The sequence below is a fragment of the Pongo pygmaeus genome, chromosome Y (genome assembly GCF_028885625.2).
Source record: "Pongo pygmaeus isolate AG05252 chromosome Y, NHGRI_mPonPyg2-v2.0_pri, whole genome shotgun sequence".
Taxonomy (NCBI): Eukaryota; Metazoa; Chordata; class Mammalia; order Primates; family Hominidae; genus Pongo; species Pongo pygmaeus.
Genome location: NC_072397.2, coordinates 14696030 through 14717857, shown reverse-complemented (window position 1 = coordinate 14717857; position 21828 = coordinate 14696030). Strand labels below are relative to the sequence as shown.

Here is a 21828-nt window from a genome sequence, read left to right as displayed (position 1 = left end):
ATCATGATTCGTTATGACCTGCTACAGATAAGTGATAGGAAATAAGAAAATGAGAGCATATAGAAAGGGCACATCGTGGTCTGGGAACTTCACCAAGAGGTTCAGGCTAGCTGAATGCATGTCAGGGATTCAGAAAAAGACACTTGCACTTGTTATTAAGGGCTTTGAATGGAAAAGGAGCACTCTTTTTACATTTATGTCTTTTAAGTCATTTGGGGAGTTTGGTGTATTATTACTTACAGTGTTCTCTCTGCCCTTTCTTATTGTTCTCCCCATCTGGCGCTGTTATTATGTGAAAGCTGGTTTCCTCCATCGGATCGCGTAGGCTCTAATGATGTTTCATTTATTTTGATTCTCCTCACACTACGTAGTTTTAATTTGCCGAATGTGACTCTTTTTTTGTTGGTTTTCCGAGAATGGGTCTTACTCTGTCTTCTAGGTTGGACAGCAGCCCCAGGGTCTTAGCCCACTGCATCCCAGACACCACACACCCATGTGATCCTCTCAACTCAGACTCTCACACAGCTGGCACTAGAGGTGCATGCAACCCTTCCCAGCTATGTATTAATTTAGCAATTGATTACTTTTTGGATATGGGCCCATGTTGCCCCAGGCTCCTCTGGAACTCCTGAGTGCAGGCAATCCTCCCACCTCAGCCTACCAAAGTGCCGGAATGACAGGTGTGACCCATGGCCCTGGCATGGCTTTGAGTTTTTTGCTTTTTTCTTCTACCTCCTCACGTCTTCTTTTCAAACATGCAGTGAAGGTTTCAATTCATGGACTGTAGTCTCCGTGCCTCTAATTTCTATCTTTCAACTCATCGTCAGCATTCATTGCGATTTTCATATTTATAAATTTATATATATATATATGTGCACATATATATTTTTCCTTAACTTACCAAACGATGTTGCATTCTTTCCTGTGTCATGAAAAAGACTTTGATAGAAATGAAAGGCACCGCTTTATAATAAAATAGTTTATTGACATTTATTCTCTTAAGGCGTTTTAAAAATTGTATGTTCATTTGAAACTGTCATATGAAATGATACATATTTATAACATAAGGAGTGTTGTTCAAAAGGTCATATATATTATGCATTGGATACATCCAGCTAATCAACATATGCGTGATCTCACATACTTGTCATTTTTGTTGTGAAAAAACTTGACATGCACTGTCTTAGAATTTTGTTAGAGAAAGAATACATTATCACCAGTTATAGTCAGCAGGCTGAAGAAAATATTTTTGACCTATCCCTCCTTTCTAACTAGAAATATGAATTCTTGATCCAGCATCTCCTCAGTGCACCCTCTTCACCCCCGCCTTCGGAGTCACTACCTCTGTGAAGTCCGCTTTTTCAATTTCTTATAAGAATGAGGTCATGTGCTAGTTGCCTTTCAGATACCTGGCTTATGTGACTTAACAAAATGGCATGCACACATTCAGCAGATTCACACGCATTGTCACAACTGGCAGGATTTCCTTATTTATTATTGCATTACATTTTTCTATTCCGCGTAGGTGTATTTACCCCATTTTTTTAATCCACTCATCAATTGAGGGACACTCAGGTTGCTTCCGTTATTTTGGCTCTAGGGAAAATGTAATGAGTGCAACAATACTTGCATGGGTGCATGCACACCTTCAACATACTGATCTGTGTACTTGTGGGCGTGCCCGGGTATTTTGATTTGCTGGATCATATGGTGGGTGGTTCTACCTGTAGATTTTTGAAGACTGTTTATATTAAATAAAACCCATAAAACTTCTTGTAATGCCTGCACCAATTTACATTCTCACCAAAAGTGAGCAAGGAATTCCTTTTCTCTGCATCCTCACCAGAAATGAGGGTTTTCTTTTTTCTTTTTTTTTTTTCTTGTCTTTTGGAAAATAGGCATTCTGACTGAAGTGAGAAGAAATCTCATTGTGTTTTGATTTGCATTTTCCTGGTGGGTTGGGGATGATGAGGACTTTTTAGTGTGTCCTCTGGACAACTGTATGTCTTAGTTTCAGAAATGAGTATTCCAGCCTTTGCCCATTTGTTTTCAAGCTATTGAGTTGTGGGGAGTTCCTTATGTACTTTGAATATTGACCCATTAACAGATCTATGGTGACCCAATCATTGCTCCCATCCTGTAGGATGCCCCTTCTGTTTCTTTAGTTTTCTGTGTTGTGGTGAAGCACTTTAGTTTGATATGATTACATCCTCTATTTCTGATGGTGTTTACTGTGCTCTTGCAGTCACTTTGAGACCATCATTGCCTACAGAGATGCCATGGAGCTTCTTCCTTGTGATTTGTTCTGGTATTTTTATTGTTTCCTGTCTGACATTGGAGGTTGGTGATAAATTATCCACTTGTAAATTCCTTTATGTGGCTATTCAGTTTGTCCCCAACCTAGTTTATAGAAGATACTTGATTTTTCACTGGGCGTTGTTGCTGCTTTGGGAAAAGGCCGTGACTTAGCTGCAAATGCAGTGACTTAGTTCTGGGCTCCTGTTGTTTTTCATAAGCTCAAGTCTCTGCTTTTCTGCAGTGCTATCCTATTTCGGTACGTAAAGCTTTGTAGTAGTATATCATGAAGTTAGGTAGTGTGATGCCTCCAGCTTTGTGCGTTTTACTGGATTGCTCTGGGCTTTCAGGATGTTCTGCCGTTTCACAGGAAATTTAGGATTCTCAGATTACTTTTCTAAGAAGAATGGGTCATTGATATTTTTACAGGGGTTGTATAGGATCTGAGGATCACTCAGGTAGTATTGATGTCAATGCCATTTAGACAATGTGTTTGTGTGCACATGCTCAGGGCCAAGAGACACTGGGTGTCCTCAGCAATAGTGAGGTGGGCCTTAATGTCCAGCCAGATTGCCTTCCTGGAAACACACAGAGGATCCCCTTCCGTTTTGCTGTCTCTTCACATTTCCTCCCCTGCGAGCCCTGTGTGGTCCTCCAGATTCCCTGTGCGATGGCCTGCCTTTTTTGTGGGTGGGGAGTTGCTGGGTGAATGAGGATGGCAGAGGGGAACAAGCATGTCAGGAGAGCCTGGGTTCATCCAAATGGGACTTGGCAGGCCTGGGAGAGCCATTCTGGGAGGATGTAGACCTGGACAGGCCTCAGGTGGGCATCTGTATGGAGGGTGAGACAGCCCTGGTGGATCCCAAACTGAAGGCCAGGTAGTGGCACGCCTCAGGACAGAGAAGGGAGCTAGCAAGGGATGATGAGGCAGCTATCTCTTGATCCTGGCTTCTTACCCATTGACCTTTGCTAATTATGCCTATTTAGCAGATTAGGGTTCCCCTATCCTGAAATGTGGGAACTACAGTTCCCTTATGGACCTTTCTCCACCAGCCCATGATGGCCTGAGTTTGCTCACTGCAATCTCCTCCCTGAGCCTTGGCTTCTCTATGTGCATCCTAACTCCGGGACCCACAGGCTTCTCAACCCCCAGGCCTGGGCTGCTTCCCTGTCCTCTTCTCTGTTCCCTCTCTGAGGGCCTAACTCCGTTGAGTAGTGCTGCAGGAGATTGAGCCACAGGCCCTGGCTGATGACCTCGGGGACTGGGCAAAGTGGTCGTGACAGGTCAGGTTCCGGTCCAAAGCCAATTCCTCCGATGCCGAGGAATGTCCAACAAGGTCCTTTGCCATGACGCCGCATAGCTGCCCCACCTCAGCAAACCTGCCATACCCTGGGCAGTCACAGTCAGCCAACCAGCTGAGGAAGCTCAGTTAGGCAGTGCCCTGCAGGAAACTGGGGCCTTCACCTGAATGAGCCTAGAACCACTTGACTGCAGTGGAGCCAGTCGCCCTGTATCCTGGAGGGAGAGGAGTCAGGAAGGCTAACGCCAGGCCGAGCTTCCCAGGTACTACCCCCTCTACCATACCAGGAGGCACTCCTCATTGAGGATGCCAACGCAATACTCCTTAGTGAGCACTTCGTTGCCAAAGTAAATGTTGTGATGACAGGCAAACTTCTTCCTGCCAGTTGTACTCATGATGAGTGAGTTCCTCCTCCTGCCTGTCCAAGAAGGAGAAAGAGGACAGCCAAGGGACAATTTCATCTAGGTGGGCTGAGGTGGCCTTCTAGCTGGGGTGAAGCATGCGTTTCCCCTTCCTAGCTCCCCGACTGAGACACCCCTGAGCTCCAGGAGCACCTCAAACTGACCTGGATCTTAGAACCCTTCCCCAGACCCGGGCTTACCATCCTGACCAGCAATCCAACATGTAGCTTTGAAGGACTTCCTCATGATGTTTCAGCTACTTGCTCTCACCGGAAATAATCACAACTTTTAAACTGTTCTTCATGCCAACTTAAATGTTTCATTTTTACTACCTCATGTTTTGGATGAGGCATGTATTTTTAAATAGATTTTCACCCTTATTGTACCTCTGTGATAAACTGCTTACTTACATTCATACCATAATTATCTTTCAGTTTTACTTGTCTGTTCCCCAAGATTCAGTGAAACTAAGAATTCTATTTATGCTTGTATCTTTCAGCAACCATATGTGAGATAATGGTGCACATTACTGCAGAAATCACATATACAGGTCCAAAGGGAGACGAAGAAAAAGAAAGCAAGTTTTAAAGTCTGTACATTCCTAACTCTGTATCAGAAACTCACAAATAACAGTGAAATCAAAGAATGATCACAGCCAATTCCTTTTCATACCTAGACTGAAATAAGAATCTTCAAAAGAAAAGAAAGTTCAGAATTTGGGTTTGCAAAAAGTTTCCTATATAGACAAAATTATTGGTAACTTTCTCTGACTAGAAAACAAACAAAAATCCACGTTTTTCATATGTGTAAATATACACATTTTTATTTCCATCAGTGATGATACGCAAGTAAGTAATAAAGTGAAAGTACAATAAATTGATATATGGAATGTTCACAGTCTCCAAATATTCCATTGAGACTATTAATTTTATGTAAACCATAAAGAATGCTTCATGAAACTACATTATACAGTGTCTTTTAGTATTTTACTCACATTTTAAATAATCAACAATTAGAGGGAATTCTTCCTCATTATTTATTACGACTACCGTTATTTTCCTTGAGTAATCCTGTTGAAATTAAGTATTTTAAATAAAACATTAAAAACAAATTATATTGACTGATTTCAGCTTTTAATGAAATCCTACTTGTGTATTTGTAGTAATGTGAAGTATAACTTTCTCCTCACAATTACTCTTTTATAAAACCGGTGTTATTGTTTTCTCTGACACTAACATTGTGATATCTCACAGCTTTACTGTGTGTATACATGACATCCCTCCAGAGAGTAGGCGTCAAATATGTGGAAAAATCATATTTGTGACAAAATTCTGGGAAAGGCAATGGTGAAATGGAAGAATAATTTCTAACTTGCTAACTGTTGGTCAATGGGTTTGTATTTATTTAGCTATAGACACGTATGTGCACACTGTGAGTTTGCCCATGTACATATACATTTCTAGGAGATACCCGTAATATATGGGTTGTGTAATTTTTAATTTATCCACTATTGTGTATGTGTGAAATTAGAAAAGCAGTTACCTTTTCTTTACTCAATTTGTTGGAAAGCCAAAAAAGTCTGTCAACCTTCATTTCAATTAATCCAATACTGTTAACTGCGGACACCTTCATTCTCCTTGTTCTCCTTTGGCAACCGGGAAGTTAATTCTCACTCTAATTCAGCTCTCAGGGTGTGATCCACAAACTTTGTATATGCTTAAAAGGATAAAAGTTCAGTGAAATGTCAAGCCATGCTGTGAAATGTTCCATTGTTTCTATATCTCTAATTGTCCTTTCATGTTATAGAGGCAAGAAAAACAATTCAATGTGTTTCTTAGTATCCAGTCCAATGCACTCTTTCTTCATAATATGCCAAACCCATCCCTTCAAGGCCTTGACATCTCAACATGGCTGGACGTCTCAAAATCTCTTCTCATTAATAACCATTATGTTAATCACTGTTGCCCACAACTGGAATTCGACTGTGAAATCCCCTGGTGGAAATTGCTGTAATGGCTCAAACTACTGGAATGACTATTTGTTTTACCTGAAAACATCTGATGAGCATATACATATGCTATGTGCATGAACATATTGTACATTAACAACATACCATCACTGCCAGTAGATAATAGGTATCCCAAACCTTTGAACCAAACTGACCTCAGGTGCTCCCACAAACCAAGCTTTTTCCTCCACAGCTTTCTTTTTATGTCAAAAAACCGCAAGTCCAGGCCGGGCGTGGTGGCTCTCGCCTGTAATTTCCACATTTTGGGAAGCCGAGGTTGGTGGGTCACTTGAGGTCAGGAGTTCGACACCAGCCTAGGCAACATGGCAAAAACCTGTCTCTACCAAAAATAGAAGAAGTAGCCAGGCCTAGTGGCACATTCCTGTGGTCGAGCTACTTGGGATGCTGAGGCAGGAGAACTGCCTGAACCTGGGAGGCAGAGGTTGTAGTAAGCTAAGATCAGACTACTTCACTCCAGCCTGGATGACACAGCGAGACCATGTGTCAAAAAAGAAAAAAAACAAAGCAACTCCACTCGTCCAGTCGCTTAGGTAAAAAGTACTGTAGTTGGCTGGGCACGATGGCTAACGCCTGTATTCCCAGCACTTTGGACTTTGGAAGGCTGAGACGGGCAGATCACCTGAGATCAGCAGTTGGAGACCAGTCTGGCCAACATGGTGAAGCCTGGCCTCTACTAAAAATACAAAACATTAGCTGGGCATGGTGACGAATGCTTGTAATCCCAGCTAGTCGAGAGGGGGAACCTGGGAGGCAGAGGATGTGGTGAATGGAGATGATGCCACTGCACTCCTGCCTGGGCTACACAGCGAGTGTACCCTGTGAGAAACAAAGGTGAACAGAAGAAAAGTTCTTTATTTAAATATCTAGTACATTAATTTTCAAGTTGTTGTAGAAACATTTCTCTTTAAACTCCTATTGTAATGTCACTTTTCCTGCTACTCACAAATTTAATCTGTAATATTTGCAGTATCGTGAAGTTCTAAGTACATTTAAATTCCTATTATGATAATCCATGGATTGCTGAGAAATAGTGGTTTTAATTTTGTTGTTCAATTTCCACTTAATTTTATTTCAACTTGTGTTAACTCAATTGAAAATTCTTTAGTAGTTTTTTAAATCTCATATCAAGACTTTTATTCACATCAATTGCTGTATAAATGCTCCCACCTTGAAGAACACTCTCTTATAGCCTGCTTCCCTACGACAGTCTTGACTGGTTGCCCTCCAGGCCTGTTTCAATTGTCTCATTCTAGGACTTACATTCACTACCCTTTTAAGAATTTATCTTTCTCTTTTCTTGTGTGTCCTGTTTTCTGCATTTCACATCTTTATCTTTCTTGGTTTACTTCTTCTTTTTGGTAGGAAAAAATCTCTAGTAATTTCTTGAGGAAAGGTTCACCTGGAGACAAAATTTTCGAGTTCTCATATGTCTGAAAAATGTTATGTTTTCTCCTTGTACATTTGATTTTAGTCTATTTGGAAATAAAAACATATGTCAGAAATCAGTTTCTTTTAGAATTTTCAAATCAGAACTCCATAATCCATTGCCTTCTGCTTTATAGCGGTAGTGTTGAGATTTTTTTTTTTTTTTTAATTTGACATGGAGTTTCGCTCCTGTTGCACAGGCTGGAGTACAATGGCAGGATCTCAGCTCATCGCAACCTGCACCTCCTGGATTGAAGTGATTCTCCTGCCTCAGCCTCCCCAGTAGCTGGGATTACAGGTAGGCGCCACCATGCCTGGACAATTCTGTGTTTTTAGTAGAGATGGGGTTTCTCCATGTTGGTCAGGCTGGTCTCAAACTCCTGACATCAGGTCATTCGCCTGCCTTGGCCTCCCAAAGTGCACCTCGGCCTCCCAAACTGCGCCTTGGCCTCCCACAGTGCTGGGATTACATGCATGAGCCACCATGCCTGGCCAGTGTTGAAAATTTCTAAATCATCTGGTTCCTCATCCTTTGTTCGTGACCTATTTTTACCTCTCTGGAAACTTACACCATTTTCTCTTTGTTCTCAGTGTTCTCAAATTGTACATTGATGTATCTTGACACGAGTCTGCTTTCATCGATTTTCATGCTATTTTGCTAGGTGTTCGCCTTTTAATCTGTAAATAAGCATCCTTATGTTCTGAGACTTTTTAATTATTTGCCAACAATTTATCCCCCTTTGTTTTACTTATTTATTTCACTTCTATAATTCATATAAATAAAATAATTGGAAAAAATTATCTTGGAGAAGCAGATACCATCACACTGATTCTGTCTGTGTTAACCTATCATACCTGAAGGTTGTCATATTTTATTAAGCAGAAATGTTGTATTTCTTGGTATTCACATTACAACCTGAAGATGGGCAATGACTGTCAAAATTTTAAATGTATGGGTAATAGTTAGAAGATGCAAGCACTGTATCCTCCAGAATTTTAGCATATGAAAATTGCTAATTTTAAATTCCAGGCACATTGATTTAAGCTTCAACATTCTCCCAGCTAAAATGAATCCATTTGTGCTAAGTTCTGTGATCAAAGGTGAATAAGACATTGTTTCTGCCTTCAGTGATAGCTGAGTCCAAAGGGAGACAAATAGAAATGATGTAAAAAGAGAGATAAGTAGTTCATGCGCAGTGGCTCACCAGCACTTTGGGAGGGCAAGGAGGGAGGATCATGAGGTCCGGAGATTGAGGCCATCCTGACTAACAAGGTAAAACCCTGTCTCTACAAAAAATTAGCCAGCCTTGGTGGCACACACCTGTAGTCCCAACTTCTTGGGAGGCTGAGGCAGGACAATTGCTTGAACCCGGGAGACGGAGGTTGCAGTGAACGGAGATCATGCCACTATACTCCAGCATAGGCAACAGAGTGAGACTCTGTTTCAAGAAAAAAAAGACATAAAGTGCTATAAAAACTGAGAAAAGGGACAGAATATCTGTGACAGATAATTTGTTTGGGTCAGTTGGAAATGAGGAGGTCTCAGTGTATGCTTTTACTGTTTCACGTTTGATTATGGGCAGAAACAAATGAATCTTAATATTTATGGGGTCACAGACACTTTTTAAAGGTGATGAAATCTATGGTGATTCTTTCCATAAAAATCTATGTAACATACATCTATATTTTACTTAGAAACTCAGAATGTGCACCATCAAGTGCTCTGGATAGAGTAGAATGAGTAGTAGTATTTAAGGCAGACAAGATGGGAAGGGGAATCCAAACACAGGAAATGCCCTGTGCGAGAGCCTGGACACAAAAAAGCTCGTACATTATTGGAATCAAACTGAGTATAACATAATTCAGGGTGACTGGAGCATAGCTGGAAGATGAACCAATCATGGCGTAAGATGAAAACAGAAGGCCAGGCACGGTGGCTCACTCCTGCAATCCTACATTTTGGGAGGCACTGGCGGGCAGATCACCTAAAGTCAGAATTTGAAGACCACCCTGGGTAAAATGGCAAAAGCCCATCTCTAATGAAAATACAAACATTATCCACGCATGGTGTGGGGGTGACTGTAATCGTAGCTACTCAGGAGGCTGAGGCAGGAGAATCGGTTAAACCTGAATGGCAGAGGTTGCAGTGATCTGACATCGCACCACTTAACCATTAAACACCAGCCTGGAAGAAAGATTGAAACTCCATCTCAAAATAAATAAATAAATAAATAAATAAATAAATAAATAAATAAAAAATTTAGAAAGGCCGGGAGCGGTAGCTTCTGCATATAATCCCAGCAATTTTGGAGGCTGAAGTGGGCAGATCACTAGGAGTTGGGATTTCAAGATCAGCCTGACCAACTGGGAGAAATCCCATCTCTACTAAAAAAAAAAAAAAAAAAAGTACAAAATAAGCCCAGCACGATGGCGAGTGCCTGTAATCCCAGCTACTTGGGAGGCTGAGGCAGGAGAATCGCTTGAATCCAGGAGGTGGAGTTTGCGGTGAGCTGAGATCGCGCCATGGCACTCCAGCCTGGGCAACAAGAGCGAAACTCTACCTCAAAAATAAACACACAAAAATGAAACTAGAAGATAAGTATATATCCAGGGATAAAGCATGAAGTATCTCCAATGTCACTCATGCACTTTGTTTACTCAGAGACAACACCAGGATTGATTAAAATTATGCACATCATGTCAACCCTTTTCTAAATGTTAACAAATGTCACTGGAACAGCTAGTACCCATGGAATAGGATGTAACATTCTGACTGCAGGCTTTCACTTGCATTCCCTACAGGTGTTGAGTGTGGAGTGTTCAAACCTCAAGCTTATAGATTCATGAAGGAAAAATTATGTGCATTGAAAATTGAGAACAACTATGTTAAGAACAATATTCCATGAAAGTAAGTTCCTATGTACTCATCTGCTCTTAATTGTATTACACTGTTCTCATGCAGAATGATACAAGTAACAATTATTATTGTTATTACTATTATTAGTATTATGAAATGGAGTCTAGCTCGGTAGTCCATACTGGAGCGCACTGCTGCGAACTCAGCTCACTGAAACCTCCGACTCCTGGGTTCAAGGGATTCTCCTGCTTCAGCCTCCCATGTAGCTGGGATTGCAGGCACCCACCAAAACACCTAAGTAATTTTTATATTTTCAGTAGGGACGTGGTTTCACTGCATTGGCCAGGCTGGTCTTGAACTCCTGACTTCCTGAACCACCCACCTTGGACTCCCAACGTGCTGGGATTACAAGTGTGAGCCACCGCACCCAGCCAAAATTAATATTTTGAAATATTTAGAAATATATGTTCTAGGGCACAGTGGCTCAAGTCTGTGATCCCATGACTTTGGGAGGCCGAGGTGGGTGGACCACTTGAACTGAGGAGTTGGAGACTAGCTTGAAAATATGGTGAAACCCTGTCTCTACAAAAGATACAAAAAATTAGCCAGGACTGGAGGTGTGTGCCTGTGTTCCCAGCTACTGAAGAAGCTAAGGTGAGAGGACTGTTCAGGAGGATCACTTGAGCTCAGGAGGATGAAGCTGCAGTGCGCAGAGATTGAGCTTCTGCACTCCAGTCCAGTCTGGGCAAGAAAGTGAGGTTCTGTCTCTTGTACGTAGGGGTGTGTGTGTGTGTGTGTGTGTGTGTGTGTGTGTGTGTGTGTATACACATATGCATGTATATGTATACACACACTCATATATACATATATAAGAAAGAGTGAAACTCCCTCATACACACACACAGACACACACACACATACAAACACGCACACAAACATATATTCTTGGCCACCTTAATTCCTCTATAATGGAATTCTGAACAGCATGCTTAAGGGTCAATACCAGGGCCTGCAGGCAGATAGCCTGTGCCAGAACTGTTCAGAGTGGGTTTTTTCACATTATACAGTTTCATCTTCTGAGTACACTTCCTGATCCTATTGTTCCCTTCATATCTTGCATATCTTTCTGGGGAAAAGACCACATGCAGCAATACCTTTTTTTTTTTTTTTTTTTGCTAAGTGTTTTCTTATTATTTGGAGGAGTTTTTAGTCGAAAAATTTCTAAGGACGAAACTTTTCGTCTTTTGGCTCAGGAAACTGCAGGCACCAGTTGCACAACAATATTTAAGAGTAGCACAGATAATAAGTCATATCCATTGCCTTAAACAAAATGTACAGAATTCGGTATTTTTAGTTACACGCGAACACTATATAGGGTTTGCAATTGATCATTTTTATATTCTATATTCTATTTGATACTGAACATAGAGCGTCAAGAATTGGGGCACACAATGATTTTTCAGTAAATATGCATAGAGTGCTGTAAATATTGAGATTGGAAAACATACCATGTTTCTGCCCTCATCATGTTCTCATTCTATTAAATGTTGTAATAACACAACTTTGAGTCATAAATCTTTCAAAAGAGAAGTACACACAAAAAAGAGCTAGACAAATACGTGGGACATTATGATCATTTAGAGCTTGTATCAGTTACAGCCAGGTCTTCAAGGCCCATAAATGCCAGGATAGAAAGTTTAGAACAAACTGTCTACACAAAGGCAAGTTTTTGTTGCTGTTGTTGTTTTTTCATAGGAAAATAATATCAGAGTTTCACAAAGGTTATAAGACTAACTGCAATATATAGGATGGGTTGAAGATCAGCAAGAGAAGACAGAAGGTGAGTTCTGAGTTTTATTAAATGCTTAAACTAACATATGATGGTGGCCTGGGTAAAGAAAGTTGAAGCAAGGACTGGAAGAAAGAGACAGGTGCAAGAATCATTGTAAAGATAAAGTCCACAAGTCTTGGCATGAGTTTTCAAATTGAGGCTAGTAAAAAATATTGTGGGATTCTTGCCATTCATCTATCCATCAAATTATTCAATGCAACTTTATTAAGATTCTAGATTATTATTAATCTTTATCATTATTCAAGATTATTAAGGTGTATTACTCATTGAATAATAAATATTGCATGCATGTTTATTACTATGCAAAAAGCACTGTGCTGGGTTCTGGAGGTACAGCAATGAATATGGGGTTAATGGTCCCCAACTTCATGAAGCTTTACATAGAGGGAGAGACAGATAATAAATAAAAGACACAAGCAGTCGTAAATGTTGTGAAGGAAATTTTGGGACGCGGAAAGAGAGTAACAGATAGTAGTGACGGTTGGTATAACAGACAGAACTACTGTACATTGGGCACTAAGTGAAGCTTTCTCCAGGGAAGTCTTATGTGATATATCTGAAAGAGCAGCCATTGATAAAGAGGGAAAAAAACAGCTGCCAACCCTCTAAAATAGGAGAATTTTGGCCTAGCTCTGTGTTTGAAGAACAGAGAGTTGCTAATGTGCAGAATAAAGCTGAGAATTTGAGTAAGAGGAAAATGGTAAAGTAACCAGTGGTTTTAATAGTACAGATGGGAATGCTGTCCTTGATAAAAGTAGTTCCAGTGGAATGAGACCAAAACCCAATTGAACTGAACTGAAAAGCCAGTGGGAAGAAATGAGGGAAGTGGGTACAGCGTGCTTAGTGGAGAAAAGTAATGAAGGGGTAGGTGTCAGGGGAGTAAACAACGGGAAAAATTCTAATTTATAAAAGCAATCTAAGAATTTAGATCACAGCTGTATATGTATACTGAGGTGGTAGAGAGGGAGAGATTAACGTACATGAGAAAATAAAATTGACAGCAGTGGATTGCGGTTTCTAGCACCTACAGTTCACTCTCACTTTGCCTGTGAGTTGGATAAATGTCTGAAAGCTGATTGTTTTTCAAAGTTGGTTTCTATTTGGGAAAGAAGGGAGTAGGGAACAACATGACATTGTAAACTGCAAAGCAAAATAAGGATATAGAGTACATAGAGGAAGAAAGAGCTCGGGCACTAGAAGATCTTGTTCCTCAAACCGCATGCTGCCTACTTTGTAGTCTAGCTTGACACGTGAGCCCTACTCCAGTTTCCAAAAGAACAATGATTGTTTCATTTAATCGGACCAAGGGCACTTGACACATCCCACCATATACATCTGTCATTTCAAAGAAGAAAGAGTATTTTAGAACTACAAATAGAAATAATGTAACATTAAGATGAAAATCAAATAACAAATCTAGCTTCGTTGAAAATCTGTCTATACTGATATCTTATTATTTTTTTTAATTCTGCCAAGGATTAGTGAACATATTCTCCCAGTCTTTTGTCTGTATGTTAAAACTTGCTAAACACCTCAAGTCTCGCATAAGAACTACAATGGAAAATGGATCAGTCAGGAGTTCTTCCATACAATTATCAATAAATTATATTTCTTCATACTGAAATTTGTTTTTTCATTATTGTAAGAAATTAACTTTTATATTAATAGTAGGTGATGTAACAAAGCAGGTCTTTAAGGAGATAACTGACACTGGATTTCCATGCCATTACTCAGGTGGCCCTTATTTGCCAGCCAGGTTCCCTCCCTGGACACACACTGAAGGTCCCCAACCATTTTGCGATCTCTTCACATTCCCAGCTCCTGAGGAAGCTCCAAAATACCTGTCCATGAAGAAAATAGAACATTTCCGCACACTGGATCCCAGTGTGGTCCTCCAGATTCCCTGTGAGGTGGACTATCTTGTATGGGAAGGCAGGGCACTGGGAGGGAGGATGTCAGAGACGATAACACATGTCAGGGCAGCCCAGGGTCATGGAAACAGAACAAGACAGTCCTGGGAGAAACATTCTAAAACGGCATAGACCTAGGTGGGCCTCAGGTGGACATCTGCGTGGAGAGGGAGAGGGCCCTGGTTGAGCTCAAAATGAGCCCCAGGTGGTAGCAGATCTTAGGGCAGGGCATGGAGCTGGCAAGTGATGATGAGACAGCTATCCCTTAAGCCCTGCTTCTCACCCACTGACTTTAGCCACATATGCATCCTAGTGGCTTAACGTTCCCCAATCCTGACATGTGGGTGTTATAATTTCCTGATGGGCCTTTCTCCCCCAAACCATGGATTGCCTGGGATTGCTCACTGCAGTCTCCTCCATGATCCTTGGGTTCTCCATGAGGGGCACAGATCCAGGACTCAAAGGCCTCTGAGTTGCCAATCCTTGGTTGCTCGCCTGGCCTCCTCTCTGTTCTGTCTCTAATGCTGTCCTTCCCTCCATGGGATAGAACTGCAAAGCATTGAGCCATAGGCCCTGGCTGATGATCTAGGGGACTGCAGAAGCAGGTCCAGGGGAGTTCAGGTCACAGCTTAAAGCCAGTTCCCCGGAGACCAAGGAATGACCAGCGAAGTCCTTTCCCAGGATGCCCCACGGCGAACCCCACCTCAGCAATCCTGCCAAAACCCGGGCAGTCTTATTCAGCCAAACAACCTCCACCTCCACCTCAGCCATGATGTCTGTCATATGATAAGCTCAGCCGTTGTGTCTTCCAATATGATAAGGTCAGGTAGGAGGTGTACTGCCTGCAGCTGGAGGCTTGACCTTCATGATCCCAGAACCACTGGACTGCAGTGGAATGAGACACTCTGTACCCTGCAGGGAGAGGAGTCAGGAAGGTTCATGCCAGACCTCACCTCCCACACACCAGCTGCCCTACCATGCTGGGAGCCATTCCTTACCGAGGATGCCAACACAGTACTCCTTAATGATGACTTCACTGTCGAAATAGAGATTGTGACGACATGAAATCTTCATCCCGCCGCCGGTAACCGGGATCGCTGAGGTCCTCCACCTGCCTGATCAAGGAGAAAGAGAATGGATTCAATACGACCATCTTATCTAGCTGGGCTGTAGTGAACCACGAGTTTCCACTTTCCAGTTCTCCCACTGAGACAACCCTGGTCCCCAGGGGGACCACAGACTGACTCAGAAACTGGACCCCTCCCACCGACCCAGGCTCCCCAGCCTGACCTACAAATCCATCATGTAGCAAAGCAGGACTTCATCATGGTTTCCGGCCCAGGCCGACATCTCGTGTGCCAAACAACCTACCTCTGGTCAGGAAGCCTCCAGATGATTGGGTGGGCAAGTCTCGTGACGCCCTGCAGTTTTGCAAGAGCACAGAGACTGTGAAGCAGGGCTATCTCCCAGACATTTGGCCTGTCACCGTCCGTTGTTGGTCCTGTGTCTCTGTCTGGCGAGGAGGCAACGGCACAGCTATGGTGGTTTGTGGAGTGGGTGGACCCCGGCCAAGACGGCCTGGGCTGACAAGAGCGGAGAGGAAGAAGAAGTGGGCAGGTGGTTGCAGCTGAGGAGCGGAGGGGCGGGGTGGCACGGGGTGGTGTGAGGCGGCTGCTTCTCCGGGTTCATGAGCTGCAGGAGGCCTTTGTGTGCTGAGTGCCGGACCTGCTCTGCTGATGTCCGGGTGTGTGCTGTCTTCTCATCCTAGTCTCCCTGAGGGGTGGGCCTGCCCACTTGAGGGAAGTCCTGTAGTAAGAAACGGCGGCAGAGTTGTGCCTGGCGCTCCCCATGGGAATTGCGTGGGTGCAAAGGAGGTTATATAGACTCAAGGCCTACACCCCTTTGGGTTCGGCGCCGGCAGGGGGAAGAAAGCCTATCTGGGGAGCTGGTGCCTGCCTTGAGGTGGTCGGCAGCCCCATGCACCGCGAACCCGTCTTAAGCACCTTGTGTTTCTGGGCTGAGCCTGTTGGAAACGGGCACCGAGAGCATGGGGTGGTTGAATGGCTGGCAATGGCAAAGAGACTGCCCGTCCTCCAGGGACGTTCCCAGGGAAACGTGCCCTTCGACTTTCTGCTGCGCGGGAAGGGACCTTGGCGCCGCGATTCTCCCTTGTGAGTGCTGTGCTTGGCTCCCCTTGCCTACCACGTGTTCCCAGGGCTGCTACAAGCAAGCTGCAAGGATATGGCTCTGGCCCAAAAGGCGGAGATGCCCTGTGGCCTGGGGCACTCACGGAGCCCAGCTCCAAGTGAAGGACCTCCAGCGAGTCCATTGACGGCACAGGTGTTCTTGGTCCAGGGCCAGGCTGTGCCCGCTGGCCCTCCTTCTGCCACATCACGTCGGTCTCCTCCTCAACCACCACCTCCACCTCAGCCATTATGTCTTCCACCGTCAGCACCGCCTCCTCTTCCAAGGCCGCCTCCTTGCTCTGTACTCCGGCCGTCCTCAACAGCAGAGCCTCCAGCCTGAACACGGTGCCGTCCTGTGTGCTCCCACAGATCCCGGCCTGCGCAGCCCAGCCCAACCTCCGCACCCCTAGGCTCTTGGGGACCGATCCCCCACAGACACCCTCCCTAAAAACCCACGGGCATCGCCCTGCTGAGAACCTAGTCCCACACCCACGTGGACCCAGGTTTCCTGAGGAGCTCCGCTGGACCCGCAGATCCTGCAATGGCCACAGGGCTCGGCTCCCCCGCAGGCTCAACTGTGCACAGGAGCTCAGGAGCCAGAGGCCCAGGCCCTGGGCCTGCAGAGCACCACCAGCAGGCACCGCAGCCACTGCAGCGGGTGCGGGAGCCTCTGGGTCGGCAAGGCATTGCAAAACACCGTGCGCGCAAGTCATCAATGGCCAACCCTGGCGGCCGGCCTCTGGTGTGCCCAGGGCATAGGACAAGAGGCCCTTTGGAATGCTCCTTGGACTGCAGCATCCTCAGGGAGGAAGCATGGTACGCAGAGCCTGTATTTGCCTCGACCTGCGATAGTGTGTGCCGGGGTTCTGGCCTCTACAACAGATCAATTTCACCTTAGCACAAGGAGGCGACTTTCCTCCCACGTGCCCGGCCCGACTCACTTCCCCTAGGCCGCCCCTGTCAACCTGGCCCCAGCAACCAGAGAGAGTTCTCTGGATCTGCAGTATTGCTTCCGTACCATCCAGCTGGCCTGCCTAACGAAGAGAGATGTTTCATGTGTTCATGACACATAGAGATTTTCATGGCTTGCCACACTCAGGATGTCAGGACACAGGGCTGCCGTGCCCACAATTCCAAATGCCACGCAGCCCGTCTGTCCCAGGATGCCGAGCTACCGAGCACAAGCTCCAAGGGCTTCTCGGAGGAGGTTTGGGGAGAGGAGTTGGCGTTAGGGGGAGTTGGAGATGCAGGCCCACCAGTGGCTGTGCGGCCCAGGGAGACGCCCACCGCCCTCCCATTCATTGGCCAGCATGGGAGGAAGGCGGTCGCAGCGCGGCTCCCTGCGCTCTTCCCGCGCAGTCCATTAGGGGGCGCCCGGGAGCCCCGCGCATGCGCACTGAGGGCCCGCTGACCCACTGGGTGCAATAAAGGCTGCGGCCGGGTTCGTGTGGCTCGGTTCGGGCAGCATAGGCCTTGCTCAGTGGGAGTGCGGAGGAGGGCACCGTCTTCAGGATGGAGGCTGTACAGGAGGGGGCGGCCGGGGTGGAGAGTGAGCAGGTGGCTTTGGGGGAGGAGGCGGTGCTGGTGTTGGATGACATAATGGCGGAGGTGGAGGTGGTGGCCCAGGAGGAGGGCCTCGTGGAGCCGCAGGAGGAGGCCCAGCGGGCACAGCCTGGCCCTGGGCCCATGACCCCAGAGTCTGCACTGGAGGAGCTGCTGGCCGTTCAGGTGGAGCTGGGGCCGGTTAATGCCCAAGCCAGGAAGGCCTTTTCTCGGCAGAGGGAAAAGATGGAGCGGAGGCGCAAGGCCCACCTAGACTGCAGAGGCGCGGTCATCCAGAGCGTCCCTGGCTTCTGGGCCAATGTTGTATCCTTCTCAGTGTTTCTTCTGCCTTTCTGGTGGAGAGGTGCTCTCGGGGAAGTGTAAGTAACTTATGGGCAGCTTGGCATCGATGTGACGCCACCTTTGGGGAACAAAGGTGAGTTGCCCCGGACAAATGTGGCTAGGGAAAACTGCAGCAGGCGTGGGTACTATTTTCCTGCGTGCGGCAGAGAAACCCTTGGTGATGCCGAGCAGCAGACGTTTGGGGCATGTTTTTGAAGAACAGAAGCGAGTTCAGACCAGAATAGGTTTTTGTGTGCATCAAGCTATTTTTAAGGCAGTGTGATTGCTCCCCCTTTCTAGTCCGATCTGGGACTGGGCGTCTTCGGCTATAAGCAGGTTCTGCCACTCCTCAGACACCAGCAAGTCTCTGCAAATCGCACCTCCGCATGTCAGTGCAGTCAGCCTCAGAATTATACACCCTCTGTGAAGCCAAGGGGCCTTATTTTAGGGGTAGGGGGAGGCGAAAGGAGGTCATACGTGGAAGCAGATCTGAGAAATCCCCTACCCCAGCCTCTGGGTGCTCTTAGGCCTTCTTCCCTGTTGCTCCTAGCTTCTCCTTCCACCGCATGTAAAGGCTCTTTGACCTAAATCAGATTGCAAACCACCCCCAGATGTCAGCCCTGATCACTGACCAAGATGAAGACATGCTGAGCTACATGATCAACTTGGAGGTGAGGACAGCAAGACTGAGGCTAGAGGGTTTAGTGGGGGAGGGTAAGGGAAATAATTGGTTCCTGTGAGCAACAGTTGGCACCTCACCCAAAAAGGTATTTAAACTTTCTCCACCTTGTCCTGACAGGTGGAAGAAGTGAAGCATCCCGTTCATCTCTGCAGGATCATGTTGTTCTTTCGGAGTAACCCCTACTTCCAGAATAAAGTGATTACCAAGGAATATCTGGTGAACATCACAGGTGACAGGTGGCTCCCAGGATGGGTAGTGGAAGGAAGATGGTGGGTGGATCATTGCCAACGTGATCCAGTCCCCTTCCCACAAAACTTTCTGTCTCTGTAGAATACAGGGCTTCTCATTCCACTCCAATTCAGTGGTATCCAGATTATGAAGTTGAGGCCTGTCGCCGCAGACACCACAACAGCAGCCTTAACTTCTTCAACTGGTTTTCTGACCACAACTTCGCAGGATCTAATAGGATTGCTGAGGTGGGTCCTCACTGGGAAACATCAGCAATGACCCTGGTGTGTTCCCACCTGTTTGGGTCACCAGTCTGAGCCCTGATGAGGCGTTTGCCGATTGATTCCCCTGACAGATCCTATGTAAGGACCTGTGGCGCAATCCCCTGCCGTACTACAAGAGGATGAAGCCACCTGAAGAGGGAACAGAGATTTCAGGTGAGCCGTTCAGTTGGAACTGGAGCTGTTTGATGCCCACTATGAGGGGGTTGACACACCTGCCTATTCAGGGAGCCTGGACGCTCGTTTCAGAAATGTAGAAATTGAGGCTGCTTTCCTATATGTAGAAATTCCTTGAGAGGACGAGAGAGAGTGACAGAATCCAGGACATTCATGGCATTGGGCTGAAAAAGGCAGATTAGAGACTGCACTGCAAGGCAGGTTATAGCTGTGAGTCTTAAGCCCAGGGGAGCATAGTCCATTTCCAGAATCACTGAGAAGTGAAGCTGAAAATCATTCACTTCAATCTGTAGCCCTTGATTCCATGGCCGTCAACCCCAGCGGCAGTCATCCTACCTACTCCATGAGATTGGGCTCCCTGAATGTGCCTCCTGGTCATCCCTGTCCTAGACCGCAAAGGATTGTTTAGATTGATGGATTTCCTTGAGCTATTGCCGCATCAGATTTCTGTGTGCTTTTAGTGTACAATGCATCTTGTTAGCTGACTCCCCTCACAGAGAGTACTGGGAATGGGGCAGGTATTGCGGAGAACAGTTTGTAACCCATGGTAGGAGGAAGTTTAAGAGATCACAAATGGGGAAGGGATATCCTTTTCTCAGCGGGCCCTGCAATTAAAACATTTCAAAGTATGGCTGAGAGAAATGCGTTTTGACATGCGTTTGTGTTTCTCTAGGGGACTCCCAGATGTTGAGTTGACTGTGAGGGAGCATCGGACCTTACTTAAAACAGCAGAACTCCTAAAAAGTTACTACCGTATGCAGGATGTCAGTACTCAGCATGGTCTTATGCCCAGGAAGTAAAGGAAAAACCGACCCAGTCACAAAAAAATCAGACAGGAAAAGGGGGTAAACTTGGATTGTATGGAATGCCAAATAAATATTCTCAAGAATGTTTGACTGTGTGTGTGTGTGTTTGTTTCTGTGTGTGTGTGTACGTTTATCCCCTGGATTTGGGTGTCATATTGAATTGATCAATCAATATGCTTTATTTTCTTCATGGAACTGACCCGTCTGTGTTGGAGCTGGGCCTCTAAAATTGTGGAGTGAATGGGTGTGGAATGTGTTGGGATTCTTCCTACAGGACAGAGTTGGGGAGGTCAAAGCAAAAGACAGCTTAGTTGGAAACTTACTTTGTCCTATGGAAGCAGAAGTAGTTCAAGGAAAGGGGTTAAGGTTTCCACAGCCCAGTTTGCTGGGACCTCTAAAATCCTTCATTTTGGGTATCATCATACACAATAGATAAGCACAGGATGATGGAAATCTTGAAGTTCCCTTTCTTGTTGAATTCACGTTCTTTTAAAGGTGAATGCATAATCCTTTTCTGGGACAATCAGCCCCTCAGAACTTCTCACACATCAACGTGAGAAGAAATGGGCAGGTAAGGTGTATGGAGGGACTGTGGGAAAGGTGACAGAGGCATGTGGGAAAGCATTCAGGATATGCTTTTTGGCGTAGATGACTAAGGGAAAACACAGACTGGCAGAAGTGCGGGGAAAGGGGTTGGATTTGTGGAATATAAGATTGCTGGGGAATCCACGCATGGACTGTCTTGTCACTTGATGACACAGGATATGGACACTCTTGTTGATGTTTACATCTTTAGTTGGGTTAAGCTTTTCTCCACGATTGTATGTTAGGTGAGGAACCAGTAGTGTATGTAGCTACCAACATTACGAGTGCATTTTGTGCTCTTGCAAACTCTAGTGAGGCTCTATTCTCCCCAGTGATTGGCACTGCAGATTGTTTCTGGAGCCCAGGGCCCTCTGATTTTCTGTGGCCTTTTCAGCATACTTTGCCTAAGTTTAATAATGTAAAGAGCAGATAGTTGCACAGTATGTGTTGCAAGCCTCACACAGGAGGACAACACATACAGTTTTCATTCACGGGTGGGTGGCGGCTTCCCATGAACACCTGTGTCTATGCACAAGACGAGGGGTTGCCTGTGTCACTGATGGGTGAGGAGGATTTCAGTGTCGGCGGCAGAACTTTCTTCCCGGTTCCCAGAAAAAACAGTTCCAACATGAGCATCCATGTTGGCCACACACTAGTAGAGTGCTAACATTCCTGTCCCATATGTACTCTGGTCGGCACAGCTTCTGTGAGAAGAGCTATGTTGTTTCAGGGAGGAAGGTTTGACAGTCAAAGTTCATGAATCTGTTGTACTGCCTTCAATACGCATTCCACACCTCCTGCTCGGTAACAGCAGTTGAGCTTTGAAAATCTATAGCCCAGTTTTGCCCCTGCTCCTGGGCACAGTGCTGAAGCTCTGGAGGGGGAGTCTTGTCCTCCTCTGACTACTGTCCCCATGACCCACAAACACA

The 21828-nt window shown here is 45.4% G+C and overlaps 1 protein-coding gene across 1 annotated transcript; it reads left to right on the top strand.

The window, feature by feature from the left end:
- The first annotated feature begins 17615 nt into the window (after nt 1–17615).
- On the top strand, nt 17616–20402 carry LOC129025829 (testis-specific Y-encoded protein 3-like). The gene is made up of 6 exons (XM_054473397.2): nt 17616–18122; nt 18734–18811; nt 18940–19051; nt 19153–19298; nt 19406–19487; nt 20182–20402. Exons 1-6 carry the CDS (start codon nt 17769–17771, stop codon nt 20202–20204), a joined length of 795 nt encoding a protein of 264 aa, XP_054329372.1. The 5' UTR covers nt 17616–17768; the 3' UTR covers nt 20205–20402.
- Nucleotides 20403–21828: the final 1426 nt, after the last annotated feature.

What these genes read in the sequence shown, in the direction of transcription:
- LOC129025829 (XM_054473397.2), top strand. Translation starts at nt 17,769, where the DNA reads ATGGAGGCTGTACAGGAGGGGGCGGCCGGGGTGGAGAGTGAGCAGGTG. An exon ending in CTGGCTTCTGGGCCAATGTT is followed by an intron (nt 18,123 to 18,733) that starts GTATCCTTCTCA and finishes GACCTAAATCAG; the next exon opens with ATTGCAAACCACCCCCAGAT. An exon ending in ATATCTGGTGAACATCACAG is followed by an intron (nt 19,052 to 19,152) that starts GTGACAGGTGGC and finishes CTGTCTCTGTAG; the next exon opens with AATACAGGGCTTCTCATTCC.